General features: G+C 34.0%; 2 protein-coding genes and 1 long non-coding RNA gene across 4 annotated transcripts in view; all 3 read right to left on the bottom strand.

The window, feature by feature from the left end:
- Window positions 1-6872: 6872 nt before the first annotated feature.
- LOC131063216 (uncharacterized) lies at window positions 6873-7756 on the bottom strand. Its single transcript, XR_009111026.1, has 3 exons — window positions 7496-7756; window positions 7296-7397; window positions 6873-7180 (listed from the first exon to the last, which is right to left on the bottom strand). It is a non-coding gene; the product is annotated as an uncharacterized LOC131063216 (long non-coding RNA).
- Window positions 7757-14263: 6507 nt separating this feature from the next.
- LOC131063213 (protein PTST homolog 2, chloroplastic) overlaps window positions 14264-25109 on the bottom strand; it is a 43562-nt gene continuing 32716 nt past the window's right edge. The window contains exons 3-8 of one of the 2 annotated variants that reach the window (XM_057997002.2): window positions 17959-18160; window positions 17563-17864; window positions 15283-15431; window positions 15037-15184; window positions 14713-14781; window positions 14264-14597 (exon numbers count right to left, since the gene is read on the bottom strand). In XM_057997002.2, coding sequence (XP_057852985.2) covers window positions 14502-14597; window positions 14713-14781; window positions 15037-15184; window positions 15283-15431; window positions 17563-17864; window positions 17959-18160 — 966 coding nt within the window. In that variant the 3' untranslated portion in view covers window positions 14264-14501. Of the gene's footprint in view, window positions 14598-14712; window positions 14782-15036; window positions 15204-15282; window positions 15432-17562; window positions 17865-17958; window positions 18161-25109 lie in introns of those variants that run through there. The other variant, XM_057997003.2, reaches the window with a different exon arrangement.
- LOC131063215 (uncharacterized) lies at window positions 23649-24982 on the bottom strand. The gene is made up of 2 exons (XM_057997004.2): window positions 24198-24982; window positions 23649-24095 (listed from the first exon to the last, which is right to left on the bottom strand). The coding sequence occupies exons 1-2, from the start codon at window positions 24819-24821 to the stop codon at window positions 23712-23714; spliced, it is 1008 nt and encodes a 335-aa protein (XP_057852987.2). The 5' UTR covers window positions 24822-24982; the 3' UTR covers window positions 23649-23711.

Below are 25109 nucleotides of genomic sequence, written 5' to 3' on the forward strand. Positions count from 1 at the left end.
TGGTGGAGACAAATGGTTGCAAGATTGAATGCCAAGTTCATACCGAGAGACTATGAATTGGATTTGTTCAAGAAGTTGCAAAACTTGAAACAAAGAAACATGACTGTGAAGGAATATACTGAGGAATTATACAAGGTGGTGATTAGATCTGGAAATAGAGAGATGGATAGAGAAAAGGTGGTGAGGTACATAAATAGACTTGCTTTTAACATTCAAGATGAGATGAGTATGTTGAGGGTTTCCACAGTTGGAGAAGCTTACCAATATGCTTTGAAGGCTAAGGAGAATATGAGAAAAAGACAACCAAATAGGGGGAAGGAGAAATTCAAAGGTCAGATGAGTGACAGTATGAAGAAACCAGTTGAGGAAGATGAGTCAAAACCTAAGTGGAGTAAAAAATTGGAACAAAAAACTCAGAGGAAAGGTAGTAGCAGTACCGATAGAGAATTTCCTAGCAAATGTTTCAAGTGTGGAGAAACCGAACATAGTTTCTATGAATGTAAGCAGGGAATGGCAAGAAGATGTGTGGAAAATGAAGAACTAGAAGGTGAAGGTGTTGGATCTGACTGTGCACCAAAGCAAGGAGAATCTGTTATGTTCAGAAGAAAGAATACCGAATCTACTCAAAGGAAGAGTCTTTTCTGGACTATGTGTAAATCAGGTGGTAAGTGTTGCAAGGTTATTATAGATAGTGGAAGTACTAAAAATTTGGTATCTGAGGAGATGGTTGTGAAGCTTGAATTGAAGAGGCTTGAGCATCCTTGTCCTTATAAGGTAAGTTGGTTGCAAGATGATCAAAAGATAGAAGTAAAGGAGCAGTGTTTGGTGAATTTTAATATTGGGTCTTTTAGAGATGAGGTTTTCTATGATATTGTATCTATGAGTGCTTATCATGTCTTGCTAGGAAAACCTTGATAGGTTGATAGAGGAGCTATTTATGACTGTAGAAGAAACCTAGTCACTATTGAGAAGGATGGGAAGAAGTTCACATTGATTTCTTTGAAGGAAAAAGAGAAGGAGGTGAAGAATCTGAGTCCTACGAAAAAGTTGTAGTACTGAGAAATCGTTGGTAGAGGTCATACCGAAAGGTTTGCAGAAATATCTGATAGAACCGATTGCAGAGGTTATACCGGAGGGTGACATGAGTTTGCATAAGAATCTGATAGAGATCTTATGATGACAAACCTGATGAAGTCTTGTGGCAGAAACAAATCAGAGTTGCAAAAGAAAGAAGGTAGTAAACAGAGACAATGTAAAAATCTGAAGCAAAGGAAGAGAAACAAATAGAGTCATAGGTTAGAGAAGTCGGTTGAGGCGCCCAAGGACCTAAAGCAGAGGTTGGCAGATAAAGAAGATGTTTGGATCATAAATGAGCATGGGTCATTCTAAATCCTTGTAGATGTTCATGAGTTGCCTCTCATGGAACATCTTTTTTCTATTTGGGTTGTCTGATGCAGGAGCATCCCCGGTCGATGTGCAATCTTACATCAACCAAAAATATTTTCTTTCGATTTTGTTCTTGTCTAGTTCATTGTACAGTTTTATGTGTTCTTACCGGTTGGTATCGACAGTAGCTTTCTTTTTGTGGCAGATCTTATTTCCGGTTTCCAAGCTGGTTCATCTACTTAATTCCATGTTTTCATTTCATTTGGTTTCTTTTCCAATTAGTTATCGCTTCCAGTTGATTGTTTCTGGGTTCGGGGACAGTTCTTGTGCTTATCGATTGGTTTTCCTTCATTACCGACATAATTCTTGGCATGTGGATCTATTTTGGGTCTTGTCTGATGTTCTTTGGCGTGTGGTCGACCTTCCTGTTGAACCACACTTCGTGGTTGTTATTTTCCAGAAAGATTTATTTAATTCTTAGGACCGACCTACTTACACGTTTCATTTTCCTGCATTGGTAAATGTAATCTTATGAGGCCAGCCCGGATATGTTCTGGTGGGTATAAATATGATGTTATGTAATCTTTTGTAGGGGCAGAGGAAGTATAATTGAGAATAGGGATTGAGATTCGCATTTTGTGATCTAGTTGATTCTTAGAGTCCCGGTTGGATTGTATCTGGCTGATAGCCTGCATGTAATTGGTTAACTACCGAATGTTCTTTGATGAGTATAGGGTGAAAGTATAGTATTGTGTCACACTTTAGGCTAAGTGCAAGGGAAAAAAAATCCTACTCGATCGAGTTTGTGTGGCTCCACATGGCGCCTACGTGGAGGATGGGTGGCGAGTTATACTCGATCGAGTAGGGCTCGGCCCTACATATACCCACCAACTGCACTTAGCCCCCCATTTCCACAGTCTGAAATAGCTGGAGCGGGAGGGGGGCTAAGAAGTCCTTCAGCCAAGCAAGGTAGGGTCGAAAGGCTTTTTTTCTTTTTTAATTGTTTTAATAATATATGTATACATTTTTAGTTGTTTTAATAATAATATATGTATATATATTGTTTTAATTTTTTAAAATTAAGGTTGGAGGGATTTAAAAAGCATCTTTCAACAATAGAAAAATACAATCAATGATTTTAAATGGATCAATCAATGTATCCTCAAATGATAATACAACCAAAAAAGCATATTTGATCTATATCTCCCTAACAGCTCACAGATCCTCAAGTACAATGCTGTGTTTTGGAGTCAACTAAATCATGTAAGCTTCATCCTTTATGACAACATTCTCCATTTTCTTTTCTACTTGCCAAAATATAAAATATATCTTTTGTGGGTCCAAAGTTAAATATAAACACTACTACAGTGAGATCCATCTCCCTTATGAATGCAATTACCACTTATATAAGAGAATATAATTTAAAACCAATCTCTCTAATTACATTCAAGCATCCATGTATACCTTCCAAGAGTGTTGGAGATACATAACATATACATAAAGATTTGTATAGTCAATGGTGCATTAATCCTAACAAAATTATTTCAAGAACCTTAAGTGCTTTGTTGGCTTGAAATGGTGGTTTGTTTAGGAGATCTTTTAGTTTCGTGGAGTACCAAATAATATCATATTTAATAAAGGTAAGTTTGATAAGATCGTATTTGAGACACCTGGATAATGTCAAGGTTTTGGAAAACCTTACACAGAATTAAGAAGTAAATTGGACTATAGATCAACCCATCACCTTAAGATTGATCAACAAAAAGAGAGTGAACCAAATTCTTGAGGACTTGTTATTGATGTAGAATATAGGATTCAATAATAAAGATGGGAACTTACTTACCATTAATTGAGTTTGCATATGATAGCACTAACCATAAACACACTTCTCATTTCTTCATTGGAGGTTCGTAAGCAAGTATTGTATGCTTAACAAATAGGAGCACATGGTAGTTGTGGATCCAAATGAACTAGAAAAGATGAAAGACCAAACTTAGATTGATTAGCAAATGGGAAATGTAGTGGATTTTTAGAAAATTTATAAATGACAAAAAAATATGTCAAAATAGTCATGTATCGGAGAGAGTGTTTCTAATAAATTAGCCATTGACAATCTTGATTAATTTTTGTCTTCCAAACTTGCATCTCACATTGTGGAACCTTTTGAGATCCTAGAACCCTTTGGTGCAATAACTACTATATAGTTAGATATGAAAGCATCATATCTAGAAGTTACTTTGCTTGTCACCTATAGGTTAACATCGTCACTAACCCTAATTTGAATTTATAATATATTTCATGTATTTCTCTTCAAGAAACATGATGTTCATGAGTTCCATGTTCTTGAATAACATGCTTTTCAGTTTTAAGATCCAAAAATTGTTTTAGTTGTAAAAATATTGAGCATGCTTGAGATGCATTAATTCCATTGTGCAATAGTGAGATCTCCTAGTATAAGGTATAATAGGACTATTATGTTGAGTGAAGTGCAACATGATTAGATGTAGTCAATACTTTGGTAATGTTTCCTTAATTGGTTACCAAGCATCATGAGGACACAACCTCTATGTGGGAGGTTGTCATGACAACCCCCTATTTGAATGTTGGAGTTGCTATTGAGCCTCACAACTCCCAAGAATCACTTACAATAAAAACACCAATCACATCTAGAGAGAAAAAGCTATGATTGCAGGCTATCCAACTTTGAGATTTGATCTAGAAAAACATTTGGTATTGAAATGAATATAAATTAAACTAGATTAACTAGATTACATTGTACACTAATGAATATTATAATTTTTTATGTTAAATAAGTTCATGTGTATGTTCATGTAATTTTTTTTTCAATGTAATCTTTAAGTTTTAATGTCTATAGGTCGCGGTTCATTTGATTCATTTTCTTTAAAATGTTTAAGTATATTTGTACAATGTTTCATCTTGTTTGTGGCATACATTGTATATGAACTTGTTTTTAATTCAATTTAATGTATACATGCAAATTCACACACACACACACACACACACACACACACACAGATATATATCCATACATTTCACATCACATCTAGATATGGCTTCTAGTGGTTTACAACATTTTTCTTCTTAGTAGAGTGTGCATCCTGATCCTCAGCAGACCTCACGTAGGATATGATGTTTATTACATGGACTTTCCACGACATGTTGGGCAGGGTAGGGGCAGATTTGCAGACAGATTTATACATCATGATACATAACCCCCTAGTAAGAGGGCAATGGTGGCTCATAACCTTTCAGTTTTTCCAAAAGGTTTGGATTTGGTCATAGGTGGTGTTGGTGATATGGCAGCTGAGGAGGCACGCATTGGCATGTATTCTAGCATTGCCAACATTGCTACTCAAGTTGATGAGATGACTTATGATCATGTGGGGAGCTATATGTTGCGTTCTCGTACTGCCCCTATTGTTGATCAGGCGGATCCATTTTATGACCCATATATTTGTTATGAGCTAATGTTATCTGCAGAGATCGCACAATTACCAGAGTATCGTCTATGCCAGATGAGCTCCTATTTAGTGAGTGATCTTGTGGAAGCTTATCAGTCTCTCTCTACATTACATGGGATCACTCCTCAGCAGCTACCTGAGTTCATTGGATGAGTACTTCAGAGATCCTCAACTAGTACCAGCCATGGTGGAGGAGATTCAGAGCCTAGTAGTTTCAAGCATGAGGATATTTCGATACCTCCTACAACTCCCGAGACTACAGTGCATCCTACACCACAGATTCCAGGAATTCGGCGATGAGGTTTTTCATCTCTTCTTATGCATGACTTTATTGATCCAAATGCAGTGTCATTACACTCTTCGGAGATATCTGGCATCGAGCATGCATTCGAGAAGAGGAATAAGGTAAGAAACCAAATTTTGATTTTAACTTAGTTGTATATATAAAGTTTCATTGTATTCACTACCACTGACATATTTTTTAATATTAAATATATATTACAAGAGATTATGATGGCCGCGAGATATGGAGATTTGCAGGCACCTGGTGATCCTATTTATCAGGATACACAAGTAAATTTAAATTTAAATTTAAATTGATGTGTCTTATTTTTTTCCTATTCATCAGGATCCACTATATATATATATATATATATATATATATATATATATATATATATATATATATATATATATTTTAACATGGAAATTGTGTACACAATGTAGGCCCCTGGAGTAGGCGACGGGCCAGATCCGGGATCGGGACAGGGTGCGACATAGCTCATTATTGTTATATACATGCTTGCTTCTTTTATTTTGGATATATCTGGCATTTCTATTATGTATATGTTGTGGACATTTCTATTATCTAGATATATCTGACATTTATACATGTTGTGGACATTTCTATTATACATGTTGTGAACATTATATTTCTATTATGCACTAGATTTCTATTATACATGTTGTGGACATTTAGATATTATACATGAACTGTGAACATTGCATTTGTAGCCTTATTTTAGACATTATACTTGGATATTTCATGCATGTTACATGTTTATCTAGACATTGCATGTGTTACACGTTTATAGACATTTCATGTGTTGTACATGTTTGTTTTATGTGTTACAATGTGCTCTCACTCTGAATTAGGTGCACTCTCACTCTCCTAATTCATCAACACCTTTCCTTAATATTTATAATTTATTATTTAGTGCATAATTTAGTCAAAAAAGGATGTCTTAAGGGGATCATAATACATGCTAAATTAGTATTCAATTTCTTCGAACTCATTATTATTGAGTTTGTCTACTTAGTTGTGTTACATGTTTATAAAACCATTGTTCACCATGTCAAAAAAAAAAAACTAGATATGATCCAATATTAAAAAATCATCTCTAAGTTTTTATATATCCAATCCTACTTCAAATTAAACATGAGTTCAAATATAAAAGTATGAGCTACAAAAACAAGTTAGATAGCCTAAGTTAGCTCCTGATACATATAGTCTGGATCCTCTCTATCTTTTATTATCTCCAAAAAATATTCATGTTCTTCAAAAGGTAACCTTCACTTTTTTGGTTGCCATGTCCTTTTTTTGGCAATGTCTCAAATTGCAGCTTTGTCGCTATAACCAAGTGACTGTAATGTAGAACTGTTTTTCCAGGCATGTATTCAATAAATTGAACACCATTTTTATCTATCTTAGTTTGTTGATAATAGGTGTCTTCTATAACAACTGGACTAGTTGGATATGGTTGTCCATCACCATCTACAGTTACTTATGGCAATTTGAATTTTGTTTTCGTGCATCTTAGTAGATAATAATCTACACCTTCCACATTGTCAGGATCCACAACCATAGCAAAAGTATCACCCATGTATGTACATCCAGATACACCATATAAATTCAAAACAAAAGTAAGATGTAGATAAAATTTGAACATCACTACATGATCTAAATTAAAACTAAATAAAAGAACATGTATGCTCACACGCACCTGTAATGACTAAATCAGAAACACGTTCATAATCAGTTGAATATTTAGGATCATGAATGTTTATGCCATTTTTATCATCTTCATAAGGAGACATTCTGATTAACTCTTTCATATCACATTGTGAGACATATCCATTTGCAATATTCTCGCATTGATTCATTGGATTGTCCTCAACACAGTCAGCACAAAAGCATGATTTTTCTCTTACTTGAATCAATGGAGGCTTGTGGTGTCCTGTAGTCATCACTTGATGTAAACTTCTAATACCAACAATTGTTTGACAATTGTAAAGATTAGATCGATCAATACCTGTTACAAATATGAAATAAAATTTGCACATTTTTAGATCAACAACTTTAGGATAAAAGTGAAATGCAAAGCTGATGAAATTTTTTAAGAATTCTTGAGAACAAAAATATTTTACCTTTCACTTCCCAAAAATAACGTTTGTTGTATGGCGTGTCCCAACTAGCAAAATAACTTTGACACCATTCAACAATTTTGTTTGAATTCTCTATGCTATTACCTACATAAAAGAACTTAGAGATGTTATGTGCATTTCTTTTTAAATGAAATTATATTAAGAAATAGATACAAACAAATTGAAAACAAAATTAACAGTACATGCAAGTTCATGTTGGCGAAGTGCACGCTACACACATGCTCCTGCTCCATCGTGCTCTCCTTTCCCATGTCCACTTTCAAAGAAGTTCCTCAGAAACTTAACATTGTGTCTAGCATGTTGCATGGATAGCCAATTAAAGGCTTTTGCAGATTTAAATTGTCCTACTCCATGTAAAGTTGTATGTCATGTACATGTATAATTGAACATTTAAAATAAAATTTATCAAATACAAATTTACATATAAATAAAAATGAATTGAAACTTATGTGCTCACCTGCACAACCATCCGACCAAAACCAGTGTTGTGAAATATTTATCCCACGATTTGCAAGATCTTCAAAAAACATTACAAAACAATGAGCTACATAGCTCCTATCATGAACCTTATCATCGGTGATATAGAAATGAACCTCTTTGATGATAATGCATTCATTTGGATCAGTGCGGCTTTCTACCCCATCCACATCAAATTGTGTGTGTCTATAGGTCACTTGCACAAATATTGCAACTTGATCAGAATGATAATATTGAGCTTGAATCTAAGATTGAGAGGCAAATGTATAGTTCTTGGAGAAATCTACAATTGAAATAATACAACCAAGTGGAAAACAATTTTTGGAATCACGAAATTGTTTAGCTTGCCATCGTGCACCATGACAATGTTGGATATGTGGAAAATCGTAGTACAAAATCTGCTCATAAATTCAAGGTAGGGCAATTCACTCTCCTTCAATGCATTTTTTTGGGATTCATCTCCTATCTTAGTTCGATATGTCTCATATTGAAATCTCTTCCACAAAACTGGCATTAAAACATCAATATTCTCAATTTGTAATGGAAATTTTTGCAAATCTCCACAATCAATGCATGTACTTTTTATACATTGTACATTTAAGTCATCTAAATCTTCTGATTTATCACATAAAATTGATTTCACAAATTGTGTCGTACTTCCAGGGATGACCATATCTAGATTAAGTAGTGCCATAGCTTTTTTATATGACTTTAAGTATAGATGAAACTCAACATGATTTCGACAACATCAAGTTTCATGTACCTTATTTATGCATACAAAGCAAGGGTGCAACCTCTCAAACATTCTCTTACATATTTTCACATCTGAAAATTCTTCCTTGAATGCTTCAAATAATTCACTTTGCGTTGTATCTACAATATGTTTAGGATGTGAAATCTTCATACCAGTCTCTTCATCTTTCATATGTTTAGTGTCTCTTCTATTGGAAGAAACGAGGGAGTAGCTGGTCCAATATTCAATGACCAATCTTCTTACATCTTCAGAAATTGTGTCTCTTCGAGGAAGTCTATAAATATTTACCTCATTCATTTCAATGTTTTAATCTAACATATTTCTCCTCCTAATATATCTTTGAACGGTTTTTCTAGATATATGCGGTAATTCAAAAATTGCAGTAACTTGTCTTTTATGTGACAACCTCTTACTAGAAATCGTAGTCATCAACGCTCTACGTGCAACACTTGAATCAACTCCTCACTTGTGGTATTAATAAGGTTCAATGCATCTTGCAAATTTTCAACTATTGTTTCTTTTACATGACCTCCTTAGCTTTTCCTATTATCGACACCCAACAACTCCAAAACATAAGTCATTTCTCTTTTCCTGAATAACTTTACAAAGAATTGTGCTCTCCCGACCATAGATTTTTTTTCAAAATATTCCTCCCACATGTTTTTACAATGCAATTTATTGTGCTCTCAGGTAAAAAGTGTTCAAATAAAATTTGACTGAAAAGAGAATGCTCATTCATCTCCATCAAATTTCTCATGACAAAAGAAAAATTTGTACCTTAACTCGTACCAATTTCTTCCGCTACTTCAGTTGCATCATCTTCAACATCAACGGGTTGCTCTTGATTATGTTTTGTATGACCTTTCATTGAATCATCCCTTATATGATCATATTTTTTTGCTCTATTTCTTTTATTCCCCATAATACAAAGTATTGAAATTTGTTTTCCTAAAATCGCAAGTGAATACTCCTTAAGAAAAAAATCATCTCCTTTGGAAAAAATCACCTCCTCGAGAAAAAATTGCCTCCTTCCTTGAAAAAAATAAACTTCCTAGAAAAAAAATTGAAGATTTCATGAATTGTCGCTTCCCCACACGATCGCTCACGGAGGGTCTCGCTGCTTGGGGGACTTCGGCCAAGATTGCCTATGTGGCATCCCACATGGTAGCCTACTTAGCAAAACCCCCCAATTTACAGAACTTTCAAGTTCTGCTAAGAATTAGACCATCAATTTTTATTTTTATATTTAAACTAAAAATACCCTTTTTGAGAGCTCAGAGTGAGGAACGTTGACATATAATTTTTATAGAATTTCAATTAGAATTATTATATTAAAATTATTGGTGTTGGAAATAAACCACACCCGGACCGACGATGGACTAGTCCAAGAGGGGCCAGTAGCTCAATGATAGAGCACTCTAGCAGCGTATGGAAGGTCCTAGGTTCGGGTCCTAGTTGGTCCATGTCTCAACATGGTATAAGAGCCAAGTCCAGGCTAGGAGCCCCAAGCACACGAGAGGTGTGGCTTAAGGGGGAGTGTTGGTGTTGGAAATAAGCCACACCCGGACCGACGATGGACTGGTTCAAGAGGGGCCAGTAGCTCAATGGTAGAGCACTCCAGCAACATATGGAAAGTCCTAGGTTCGAGTCCTAGTTGGACCATGTTTCAATAAAAATTACAAAATACTACAGGTAGGTATATTAACATTCGAGAAGACTAATTCAAAAAAAAAAAATTAGTAAATCATATCAGAAAATTTTTAAATTATATATAACACTAGAGGAGAGAGTCATCTTCAAGAATATATAATTTTTGGGGGGATTGCTATAGTTTTGATAAGGGAAATTTGATGGGAGACGAAAACTGTCGATTTCGGGAAACTTCGACTTTGAATTGTTATAACGGTGATAATATACATCGAAATCAAATTTTATTTTTTTTCTGCACTGACTATGGATGTCATCTAAAACATATTTCAAAATCAGAGGAAAACAAGATTATTTACATATAGTTTTGTGGTGGGAGGTGAAACCCCTGATTTGCAATATTTTTCAATAATTGAAAATTTAACTTTAATAATTAAAAAAACATGTCAATTCTTGTTCCAATTTTTTTTTTAAATAATAGGCATAAAAGCTTCATCAAGTTTTACACATTTCATCAATTTACATCATTTTCAAATACCCAATAGAAATATCACTTTTGTAACATTGAAGTTGAATTGTTTTGTTGTTGTTGACCTTTTTTCTTTATATAAGTGTGACACAAGTTTGTACTTTTACCCTATATGATAATAGTCTTATGGTTGCCGAAAGTTCTAAAGCAATAATATGATTTGTTTATGTAATCTTGTTATATTTCTTGTTGCTTTCGTTGTGTTGCTCTTGCTCCATAAGCTGGTTGATTCTCTTTGAGAGTTTTACTGGTTATGGTTGCCAATCTTCCTTCAGAACCATAATCAAATTTCCTTTATTTCTTATTATTTTCTTCTTTCCACTCCTTATGGAAGTGTTTAGACTTATCATGATTCCAACAAATAACTTTAGACTTTCCAAGAGATTTGGATCTCCCCTAGGATTTATTATGCTTCTTATTATTTTTACCTTTTTCCTTGGGTATTCCACGAACACCTAGTGCCTCCTTGGCATTGATGGATGCCTTCCTTTTTACATCTTCAAAAAGAAAATAACCTATCACACTTTCGCTCAAAATAACAAAAGTACTACCGATAGCTATAATAAAAGAATCCCACGAATCATACAAAGAACAAAGCAAGATCTGATGTTTCTCCTCATCCATCTTGACAACAACATACGCCAATTGACCCACCAACATATGAAATACTTCTTGGTGGTTTGTAATTCTTCCACCCTCTTCTATTCGTCCATTAATGATTTGCCTAGATACATCTCACCAAGTTTCTTCCATGGTTGTTTTTGGAGGATCCTTCATGGACATTGATTAAAACAAAATTTGTTAAGCACAATCTAATTAGACCCTTGGCTTTATGGTCCATAACATCATACTGAACACCCACAATAGGATCTATAGGTCTGAAGACATTCTCATCAATAGCATCCCATAGATCTCGATCTTCCATCCATCTTCAACTTCTACATCTCAAAATTAATTCCAAAAAAATTCTCCACCTCAATTCTCCTTGATGAACTTGTTGTCTAACAATCCTCACAACAAGATCATTAACTATCTTCTACAAAACCTCCTATTCAAATATGAATTCGTTCAAAACATCCAACCACCCACAACTAAAATCAAAGGTGATCAAACTTTGATACCACTTTTAAAAAAAATAAGATAAAGAAACTTCTTACACTAACCTTGAAAGGAACATTATACAAAACTTTTCAAGTCTTTACAATAGTTACATAAACTTGAAAAATAAACATAAATTGCATACCACAAGACAGTGATTTACGTGGGTAAAACCCTTTCAAAAGAAAAATCTCTCCAAAAGTCACCCAATATATTATTCAAAATATCAACAATAGAATACAATATACTTGCAGAGCAAGTTTCTCACATGAGTATCACCATCTAGAGATCTAGAGGTAACTCAATGGCAATAAAACTCTTACACAACCTCTATCTCATACACTTAAATAATAAGAAATACAGTACATGAAACCATTAAACAATATTACAAAACATGGGCTATAACCATCCAAAAAGTGGCACCTAACTTATTTCCAATACAAATGTCTTATTATATGTCAAAACACAACACATGTAACTCCCTATATATTTCTCATTTAGGCCCAACTTTCAAAGACCATAACTTTTGATCTGCGTGTCCAATTAACAAATCATTTGAAACACCAAAAAGTTCATCATGAAGTGCCTATAACCCGCTAAATCGGTTATGACAACTTCCGAGCCCAAAAATGCCTCTAAGACCTTCAAAATTAACTTTAAAATGTTCAAACGTAACTTTTAAAAACAAAAATTTTAAAATCTTCAAATCTAAATATGATCTTGCATCAAAAATTTATTGGCATGCTTGTTTAACTAATTTATAGCTTTGAGAACTTTTTTGGACCAATCTATGCTCAATTGTAAAATTTACCATAAATAGTAACCTTACGTAAATACAAAGTTGAAACACCGTTTTCTAATAAAAGCATGCATGAATGAGACTAAAGAGCTCCAAAACACCTTTCCAACACCACAAAAATCACGAAAATTGTTTATATTGATGAAAATTTGTGTACTCAAAGCAAAAATTAATGATCTGATTTTAATCAAGAATAACATGTATCAACAACAAAATCTAATGATGAGACCTATACAATTGAAACTTCTCAAAACCATCTTTTGAATGATATCTTTTGTCTAATTTTGACGGTTTATTTCCAAGCTATATTTTTTTTAGAAACAAAATTGGTTAAATTTAGCCAATAGCCAACAAACATGACCCTTTAATTTGATTTCTACAAAATTTCATCATTGCATGCAAAAACTAACAAATACCAACAACAAAAATATCATCATATTGCCAACAAAATTCAAAAACATTTTTAATTCTAACAAGCAAAACATGTGATTTGGTAAAAAAAAAAAACTTCAACCTAGAGGAAAAATGGTCATGTTATGCTATTTTAACAACATTTTTACAAGATCTGTTTACTATTTGAAAAATCTAATAGATGCCTAGAAGGTTTTTCATGGCTATAAATAAACTTAGAAATCAGTTTCTTCAAAATACACCAAACAAAAGTAAACTTAGAAATCAGTTTCTTCAAAATACACCAAACAAAAGTTATTAACCGATTTTCTTTTTAATCCATTAGAATTTCTGTAAGTTATAGGTTTAATGCCCTGATACCATGTAAGAATTGATAGGTAAGAATTGATAGCTAGCTCTGGTACAACAACTTCCATAAATCACTTGCAACCAAAGTGCCTATCACATCTAAACAAGAAAAACTTAATTGTATTATCCAAGCATAAGAAAGAAATTGATCCAAGAAAACATGATAGAGAATGAATAAACCTGGATAAACCTAGATTACCTTGGATAAATTATAATAGTTATAATGAATGCTTATAAAAGCAAAAAGATAAATCATAGATCAATAGATAAACCATAGATCAATAGTTTAGGTGAAGATTAAATTAAGTCAAGACAAGTGACTAGTTACTGCATCCTATGTACCCAGATAATCTAAATATAGAAAAACACTCTTAAATTTAGTTTAAGTGTAATAAAATAATAAGGGACCTAAGTGATTAAAGATTAATATTAGTAAACTCATCATTTATGATTATTATTAGTAATAATATTCCCAAAAATCTAATTATAAAGGGCTGCAAAGTTTTGATTATTGATTCTTCGTGAGGATATTGTTCAAAAAACAGAAGATCAGTTTTATTCATGTATGCTCTCTGTGACATCTAGAGAGATAAAAGATACATTTGACTGTGTAGAAATGAACTAATCATTTCTCATGTTTCTTACTCGATTTATATGACATCCTTGAACCTTTTAATTCAGAGCGAAGCATTATTACTGGCCCTTTTTAACTTAATGTTACTAGAAATGGCTTTATAATAAAAACAATAGAGAGCAAGGGAAAGGATATCTTGCTATAATTGGAGTCAAGATTAATCATCATACTAACCTTCAGAAGATAAAATCTCGAACTGGATGACACTTTTCATCTTCAGATGATCAAACTTCAAATCAGATCACACGAGAAATAAGTTAAATGCCCATGCCTTCTTGTCAAAAATCATAAAGAATTCCTTAATTGATATTGGAACATTTTGCTGATATGCAAAACAACAATAGCCGACATTCACAATACAAGGAATTTGCAGGTATAATGTCACCATATACTCTACAATGGTGCCACTGCCAACTTCCAAGCTTGCTGAAAAAATGACAAGTTATTTCAGAACTGCATTTATAAAAATATTCTACTGTACATCAATAAGCTCAATAGATAACTAGTAAATTGTTTTCAAACCCATTGTTATAAACAACAGGTCGCTGTGGATCCACCCTCCAGATACCATCTACAATGAACTTAATCTGTTTCATATTAGAATAATATGGTTCAGAACATGAAACTGGACTGATAAATCCTCATTGGTTTAAAAAATATGAATAAAGGTCAATTAAAAATTTAGACAACACTATTCTATACCTCATATCGACCAGGGTATAGGTGCATGGATAGGACAAAAACACCTGCATTTGACTTCCCCATTCTTCTCTGGAAATAAAGGCAAATTAGTTAGTCTTAAAAATCAGTTTAAATCATACAGGAAAAAGGATTGGAGAATTTTTATTTGCTTCATAGGAAGCTCAAATTGAGCCATTTAATAGAACATACACAAAGCAAACTGAATTTTCTTTTCTTCTTAAAATAAATATTTATGATTCCTTAAATGGGTAATAGATGAAGGATGGTGTAAGTAGACTATCAGATTTGAAGCTCCAACAGTCCATAACCAAAGAAAGCACACACCTGACTTGTCCACCCATCAAATGAACCTGCCAAGAACACCTCAGAAGCCGAATTCGGCCAGACGATATAAGCAGTTCGCAGAAGGCTTAGCACCTTCTGGGCTGCATCCACTTTTTTTTGTTTTTCTTCAATCAACTTGCGAACCTCCCTAGAGAAAACACAGGTAACTGCATTCTATGAATTGTTAATGAGAAACAACAAAACATAATAACCTAGAAGTTGATAAGTGAAAAAAGGTAAACCCACATAATTTCCATGGCCATTGTTCCTTCCAAGGCAGTTAACTTGGCACGGGTGGTACGAAGCTTAGCTCTCATCTTCATGATTTCTGTTTCCCGGAATTCTAAAGCATCTGAAGCTTTCTCAAGCTCTTCTAAAGCACTCTTATCATCATTCTGGTATCACAGAAATCGTAACCAAGAAAAGTCATAACCACAAATTTCTTGATAAAGTAGTATGTTGAAATTCCTCAATGATGACTTCAATAAGCATGTTAGCCAAGAAAAGTCTCCTTGACTTGTCACATTTAGGATAGTTGGCTGAAAGGATGACAGTCAGTCGTATAGAGAACTAGTGTTAGAAGCACTAGAAGACAAATGCATACTTTGACAGGTTTGATTGGCTACACAAGGCTACTAAGATAAAAGAAACATCAAGTCAGCCAAAGAAACCAATAAACCAGGACACACATTTCTTTATGTCCCTTGAACGAATTTCAGAATCAATGTATATGGTGATTATGGGAATTGAAAACAGTTAAATGAATTATAGGCTACTGAAGCACTAGAAGACAAATGCATACTTTGACAGGTTTGATTGGCTACACAAGGCTACTAAGATAAAAGAAACATCAAGTCAGCCAAAGAAACCAATAAACCAGGACCCACATGGCAACATACCATATGACACCTCCCAAGTTGAAGGTCTAAGCTGCATACCATGTCAAAAATTCTCCTTTTTACAAGACGTGATTGTAAATAGTGAACTAAAAGGCTTCATATACATTATGAACTCCTCACACACATTTCTTTATGTCCCTTGAACGAATTTCAGAATCAATGTATATGGTGATTATGGGAATTGAAAACAGTTAAATGAATTATAGGCTACTGAAGCATGAAAACTTATCCATATGCTCAAAAATTGGAATTCATAACATATTCAATATCAATGAATATAATTCATTATCAAGCTAAAACTGTCATCCTATGAAAGGTTTAGATAAAATTAATTGTTCAAGTCAAAGAATCTACATGGTCTATGCAGTTCTTATATGCATCCAACATTTTGTATGTGCTCAGGGAAACCACTAAGAAAATTATCGATTATGTCGACCACTTTTAGCCATTGGAAAATCAGTCCAGCAAAACACTGGCAGAACTATGTACAAATTGATCCATATCTACAGTTTAATCACACTAACCTACACTTCATCTTAGGCTTTTAGCCTTTAAGTCATCAATTAATGCGATTGTTATTTACCCACAAAAACCCTGCAAAATCAGAAGTAATCTCTAATAAAACCCCAAATCCACTGTAATCAGAAGTCACTTGGAAGGCAAAAATTTCCAAATGAAAGAAGCAACTCAACATATAAGTTGATTTCATAAGAAAACCTTAACAGAAACATAGACATGGCAAGAGGAAGGTACAACTTGGTTAAAAAGTTTTACAAAGCAAGAGCTTCTGGACATTGATGACAGGCCCTAGATTCTATATGCATCCCAAATTTTGTATGTGCTCAGGGAAACCACTAAGAAAATTGGGAAAATTTCACTCTGGAAATTCTGGTTACTGAAGATTATTGAGCAAATTTATGTCTACAACTTTTAGCCATTGGAAAATCAGTCCAGCAAAACAGTGGCAGAACTATGTAAAAATTGATCCATATCTACATTTTAGCCTTTTAGTCATCAATTAATGTGATTGTTATTTACCCACAAAAACCCTGCAAAATTAGAATAATCTCTAATGAAACCCCAAATCCACTATAATCATAAGTCAGCTTGGAAAGCAAAAAATTCCAAATGAGAGAAGCAACTCAACATATAAGTTGATTTCATAAGAAAACCTCGACAAAAACATGGCCATGGCAAGGGGAAGGTATAAACTTGGATGATAAGTTTTACAAAACAAGAGCTTCTGGACATTGATAACAGGCCCTAGGTTCTGTTTAAGTCCACAATCATAGATGTCAATTTGTCTAAAAGTTTAATAAATCCCCAATCATTTTAATCATCATTTATGTTTATCTTGTGAGTGATGAACTAAGTCTAGATATAATTATAAAAATAAGGCACAAGATCCAAAACTATCGGAATCTTATAAGAGGCAAGAGAGAACTTCAAGTTGTGTCAAAGAAGGCTTTCAGCCTTCCAGAGGTAAGATGAAAATGGTACACTTTTTGCTATATCAAACAACAAATTTAGACTTTTTTTGCAGTAACAAATAAAATACAAATGCACCAAACTGTTTATTCATAATGACAACTTTAATACAGGATCATAAGAAAACATAAGCTTTCACCTTCTTTAACTCCATAACATCTTTTCCGGATTTCAGAGATCCAAGTGTAGAAACAAGCTGAGATTCAAGCTTCTGAATACGTGACATTATAGTGTTTGGAACACCACTAGGATATATTCGCTGAGACTGGCCACTAGAACTTCTTTTAACATTCCACATCCATTCCTGTCCCTTTTCAATGATTTCATCAATTTTATCTACAACCACCCTCCTACTCTCATCTACATGCATTGTCTGAGATGAGATATGTTTGCCCACTCTTCTTTGCCTTTGCCAGAATGTCCCTGAGACACCTGGCATACCTGCACATTATGCTTCTAAATTTCAAATAAGAAAGCTACTATATATATATACAATGCTGTAGTAAACTATAAACAGTACACTGTAAAAAACTACCTTTAGTTTCACTTTCTAATTCTTCCATCTGTCGCATACTTGGAATATCCCATCTTTCCGGCTCAACAATTTTTTTTCCTGAGTCAATTTCTTTATTCTTGTAGCCTGCCTCAGCAGTTTCTCTACCATGATCGTGGAAAATGTCTTGACCTTCTTTTATATTAAGATTTCTATCATCAGCTCTCCTTTTGCCATTTACTGACTTTTACATACAAGAATAACAAATATATCAGAAAAGTGAATTGAAACCGAACATTAGTTTTCACCTAATGCACTTAAAGATATATAAAATACACACACACGCATGTAAATATAGTATCTACAAACCTAGATAATACATATACATAATACACACACACACACACACGCATGTACATATAGTATCTACAAACCTAGATAATACATATACATAATACACACACACACACACGCAGAGGCACACACATATACAACTCAAACAACCCTCCATCTAAATATGCTAAAACTTTGAAGGAGGGTGGTGCTAGAAGTCAATCACATATATGATATACCCTGAACAAGGAGAGAACTCTTTTGAATTCGTAAGGCCTAGTAAAAATTAAATACGTGTGAAGAAAAATTTGCAACTGCCCGTACCACCAAGAAAAGTCGTCAGAAAAAACATGAGAGCAAACTTCTTGATATCAAGATGTGCTAATCTTTGAGTTTGCTTTAGTTTGAATAATATCACACTGTCTGATGCCTGAAATAGAAATCATTCTAGCTATCTAATTTACACAAATAAGTTATGCATTTTGTATATATACAATGATTGTCCTGAAACTGTCAAGATCTAGTTTCATTATTGAAGGAATACATGAGTTCATGAAATACACAAAAAATTGCTTAAAAATTATTTAATGTGCAACATTGAACCCAAGCAGCTTCATTGCAAGTGTTTATGTGAGATAAAAATGGCACTGTTAATTCAGATAGTAATATGTCCAATGTTTACCATCAAAATGCAAAGGAAAAAAAAATATTTAGGTCCTAGCCTAGACAGCATGTTGTACATGATATACATACGATGCATTTATATCAACTGTGGCAGGAAAAGAGGAGGCCCAAGATTAAAGGGCAGTAAACAATGCATAACATTAGATAATATGACCCGATAATTCATAATTATGAAGACAATGAAATAAGGAATTGGATCCAAAGATAATACGGATAGCTGAAGATTCAGATAGCAAAGTCAATTATGCGAGATACCTCCACATACAATACTAGTAAAAAATTCAAAATTATCCCTTGCTACATAAGTCTAATTCCTCTTAATAATCATAAATAGTTTAGAGAAACATATAAACCCTTAATTTGTAATGTCCCCTTTTGGGATTGCCCTAAATCTTGCCCTAGATTACTATTCTCAATTGATAAGGGAGGGTTAGAGAGAGGGTGCCTTTATCTTCTTAAAGGGAAAACAGTTTGCCAGTCCCTTTATTGTTTTCTGTTCTGCTAAAGTATTCTCCCTTTTAATTCTTTTTTTCAGAGTGTAGATCGAACTTCTGTATATAACCGCATATTAATCTATTTGTATGTGTTTTCTATCTGCATAAGGAATTCACTGGTAATCATACCCAGATGCTGTTATAAGCAATTAGTCAGTTTCGGTGTGGCTTTCTGAAGGTCTATGTCTTTAGGTCTGATCCGCCTGTGACATTGATGTAATTCTGAGTGCAGTCTATTTCTCTCCAACTGATTCATGTGTTATGGATATATATGAAATTAAGTATAACTGTCATACATATTGCAGTCTATATTAATATTACTAATGAGTTCTGCATAAGAACAATATCAGGCTTCATGTATTAAGCATACATATTAAGCACATCTCCAACCAAGAACAAAGATATTGCTGCCTGTAACTTAATAACAGTTCTGATCTGATCTGATTGATGGTGATCTCACTGGATGCTTGGATTCCTTTTCTTTATATCTCTCAATGTGAGGGAGGGGCCACACCTCTTCATCATGTATGCCCTTTGGCAAGAGGCAAACCCTTTCACCATCAGCACCCTTTGAAAGAGTGCAAATCTTAATTATTTCTGCCCCTTTGAAAGGGACACAACCTTTCACAATCAGATCTGCACTTTTATTTAAATTAGATCTGTACCACTGATTCCCAAATTATCCCCCTCAAATGAGGTTCTCTTCTCCCTTTTATATCTCATGTTTGAGGGAGTCACAACTTTCATTTCATGTCTTTGACCATTCATTAACTTAATTAAAATTTTATTATATTCTTTTATATTTTAATTTGAATTTTATTATTATCATTTACCATTAAATTGTATTTCAAAGTGGGGACATTAAATAATTAAACCAGCGAATGTAGGACTGTAAGTGTTTAAAAATGAACAAACATAAATGGCAGTCCAATGATGATCTATTAATCTAGCTCATGACATGAAATTAATAAAAGTCAAACTTCAACTTCGTCCTCCATGGTGAAAATGTCTTTTCAACCTCCTAGAATCTCCCATGTGTCACTTGGAAATCAATCGAAGTCAAATGCCATGAATTTGTAAACTCTTTCTGTGCAAAGATCTTTGTCTTCTAGCAAAGACTTGTGAGTTCTATTGATGGTGGTTTTGGAAGAACCAACACACGCAGAACAACAGGCACTCTACTTCTCTTGAAAAGTTGAAAGACCCTAGGATAAATCAACTCCCAATCATTTACCATTAAATTGGTTTTTGAAGTGGGGACATTACATAATTAAACCAGCCAATGTAGGACTGTAAGTGTTTTAAAATGAACAAACATAAATGGCAGTCCAATGATGATCCGTTAATCTAGCTCATGACATGAAATTAATAAAAGTCAAACTTCAACTTCGTCCTCCATGGTGAAAATGTCTTTTCAACCTTCTAGAATCTCCCATGTGTCACTTGGAAATCAATCTAAGTCAAATGCCATGAATTTGTAAACTCTTTCTGAGCAAAAATCTGTCTTCTAGCAAAGACTAGTGAATTCTATTGATGGTGGTTTTGGAAATGCCAACACACGCAGAACAACAGGCACTCTACTTCTCTTGAAAAGTTGAAATACCCTAGGATAAATCAACTCCCAATCATTTACCATTAAATTGTATTTCAAAGTGGGGACATTACATAATTAAACCAGCCAATGTAGGACTGTAAGTGTTTAAAAATGAACAAACATAAATGGCAGTCCAATGATGATCCGTTAATCTAGGTCATGACATGAAATTAATAAAAGTCAAACTTCAACTTCGTCCTCCATGGTGAAAATGTCTTTTCAACCTCCTAGAATCTCCCATGTGTCACTTGGAAATCAATCTCAGTCAAGTGCCATGAATTTGTAAACTCTTTTTGTGCAAAAATCTTTGTCTTCTAGCAAAGACTTGTGAGTTCTATTGATGGTGGTTTTGGAAAAACCAACGCATGCAGAACAACAGGCACTCTACTTCTCTTGAAAAGTTGAAAGACCCTAGGGATAAATCAACTACCAGGTTCCTTTATAATTATGTCAAATCTTAACAGTGTTGAAAAAGCTAAGTGGCCTATGTCATTTGTTTAACATAGGGGCATACGGGATAAACCTCAAACTAAACGACTTCTTACAGTCAATATTTCAATTCTACTTAAACAATAAATAAATCTCTAAGATGTTCACTAAATTCATCTACTCTAACTCAATTCTAATCTTGTTCTACTTATAAACTACCTTTAATCTAAATCTAACATATTATGAAAACATATCAGAAGAAGTTAGGGTTTCAGATAAGAATAAAAAATGAAAAAAATATGAATTATAATTAAATCAAGACAAAAATATGTTGTTCTATATCCTCAATTCTAATTGGTTTGATGAAATCCAAATAACCTTACTGCAGTGATCAGTATAAACTATAAAGAACTGAAATTATATAGATATTCAGGTTAAATTCATAGATCCACCACATTCCATGAACAGATTTCACACAAAACCCTATAATAAGCATAATAACAGATCTCACCAAGTTGTTTAACTTAAAGCCCTACGTAACCAAGGGATGCATCCCAGACCAAAATAGGGGTGTCCGCAGCAGGGGACATTTCGTGGACATAGGGACAGGTCGGAAACGTCCGCCATCCCCAATTTTTTTTAAATTGGAAACATCCCAGGGACATTTATAAAAACAGCCCAGGAATTTTCCTTCTCATTTAACAAAAAAATACACAAAAGTTGAAAATAAATAAAGGGATGTCAATATTTACTGACAATAAGCTCAAAGTTATGATCTTAGAAAACACATGGCTGTCCAGACTCCAGATCTTGTCTGCTTGGTTACAGTTTCCATGGTCGCAAGGGTTAAACCTCAAATATTAATCTCTTCAAGCAGCTTATTCTGTTTATATCATATATGGTAATAGATGAGAAATATTTCCACAAATAGTTGGATGTTTGTTGCTGGCTGTCTTGATATATTTATATAGGATGATGATGAAGAACGTATGTCTTTCTAAAAGATGTGGATGAAGAATGGGTGTCTTTTTTCCTCTGGCATGTTAAGATGGTGTCATTTTCTCAGCGTTGGCTAATTAGTGTGAATGGCTGTTTATGATCCACCTGCTAGTACTTCTTTCATTTTAAGACAAAGTCATAGCATGGAGATATCAAGAATTATGTAAGGCACTGGTGGTTTACTATGCCACATCAAACTGGTCATAAAAAATATCATTTGTTTGAGAGATTGAAGCAGTCTGAGTAGCTCTTTGAGTTACAAAATAAGGATGTATCTGGTAATCTCTTTCAGACCTAAAGCAGCTGAAATGACGAGGGAGATTTGATTTACAATAATGGTTAAAGATGTAGCTCTTCTTCTCATTGGTAGCAGCTTTTGTCAGTTCAGTTAGATGACAACTACACTAAAGAAGTGTATAGGGAAGCAAGATTATTGACCTGGATCAAAAACGGGGATTGTAGCAAGAGTTTTCCCAGAAATCTATGTGAATTGCCATTGACTTGATTCATGAACAATAGCAGACAGATCATATGCACTAATATTAAAGGTTACAAGTTCAATATTTTGACTTTTTTTTGAGATCTCAAAATTGAAATTGCCTTATTCCTCTACCAACTATCACTTTCTGATGTGAATAGATTAAGTTAGGTAATTGCATATTGGTAAACATGATGCTGATAATTTTAGCTTAAACTTCTTTAGTTTTCCTAATGAAACTTACAGCTTTGTATTGTTCTTTGGGAGAGGCCATTTATGTCTAAAGTAGCACTGCATTGTGGATAGCTTGTCATTTGAGTTGAAAGTGCCTAAAGTAAGGATCCTTATGTCTTTCATACTCAATATAAGGGCAATAAGTGCTTGCAGTCTCATTATACAGAAATTGTGTATGTTTATGACCTAAGTTACAGGTTTGGGTTCGGATTCGGGTACAGATTCGCAGATTCGGCAACAACAACAAAAAATCTTGGGTACGGGTACGGGTTCGTCCCTACATATATATATATATATATGTTCAATATATACAATCCATACAAAAATAAAATATACAATGTGACTTTCCATACATAAATGATAAATCATAAATCCATAATTGCCAATGCCAATAAATATTCATCTATCGCAAATGTAATCAGTAAACTAATAACTAAAGTCTAATATCATATTCATAATTTGCAAAAAAGATAATATTCAAGTTTCAAGTTTCAAAATGTGAATATGTCATGACACAATAAAAATTCAAATTACAAGCCATCTATGGGATTTAAATTCCATATTCATCTTCATCTGAACCATCCAACCCAAGCCCAAGGTCATCAAGTGGTTCAAATCCAGCATCAATTGAACCACTATCGAATGGAATGCCACTCCCACTAGCCATGTCTCTCTCAAGTTCCATAGTTGCCTCGTCTATAGAGACTTGGGCAAGTTGTGCAACTATAGCATCTAAATCAGCACACTTAGGGGTTAGATCCCAATTCCTTGTTGCACCCACATTATATTCAGGGTCCTTATGTGACAACAAATGAAGGTTGGAGTGTACGTGGACCAAATCCTCAGCTCTCTTTGCACCCAAACGATTACGTTTGACTAAGTGGATGAAGGAGTATGTACTCCAATTCCGCTCAGCTGAAAAAGAACTTGCAACCTGTTAAAAGTTAAAACATATTTAGAAATTTATAAATTATAAAATAAAAATATGATAGCATCAAATGAAATTGGAAAACTATAAAAATAAAAAGATACATACTTGGGAGAGAAGTTTAATTGCAAGAGGCTGCCAGTAAACGGAGCCTTGACCATGTACATACCACCACTCATCAGCATCCATCCCATATCTAGAATTGAGAGCTACAACATCATGATTTTTTGTGGATACAAATTGGCCAAACTCCTCCATGACAACATTTCTTGTCTCCTCATCTTGATATATCTTTTTAAAGGCAGCTCTATAGCCAGAAGCAACCTCTGCATCTCTATATGGTGGTACCCTCCTTGGTGTTGCAAGCATCTCTGCACTATAAAATTTAGGTGTCAAAGCAAATGCTAAGAGATGTAAGGGATTGGTCATCTTGTTCCAACGGTCAACAATAATATTCTGCACAACTTTGAAAAATGTTTTTGTTGGGTCATTTACTTTTCTTTTTATTACTTCTCTTATTTTTTCCACCATGCAATCCATGCCATCATAAATCTCACCCAAACATGGGCGATCAATATCAACATGCCTAATCATGCTCATGATGGGCTCAGTGAAATTCAAAACATATTCCACAGTATCCCACCATTTCTCATTAAGGATCAATGCTCTTACTTTTAGAGCTCTTTCTGTCTGGGCCTGCTTCCATACACTCCACAATTCGTTGATGACCATAGAACTCAAGGCCTCTCGCACCTTCACAAGTCGTCTTAAGACAAGCGTGTGAGATGCAAATCGTGTTTCGGCTACCTAACATGACATAAAAAAATACACAGCATATATCAATTATAAAAAATTAAAATTAAAAATTAAAAAATAAAATTTAAATTAGTAATTACCTTCAACAACTCCAACTTGGAGAAGGTCCCAAAAATGGATTGTAACATATGATGATTAGTCACAAACAGTTTTTTCACCCAATCAATTTGTGTGCCAATCTTTTGCATGATTAAATTGAGTAGA

The sequence above is a fragment of the Cryptomeria japonica genome, chromosome 1 (assembly GCF_030272615.1).
Source record: "Cryptomeria japonica chromosome 1, Sugi_1.0, whole genome shotgun sequence".
NCBI lineage: Eukaryota > Viridiplantae > Streptophyta > Pinopsida > Cupressales > Cupressaceae > Cryptomeria > Cryptomeria japonica.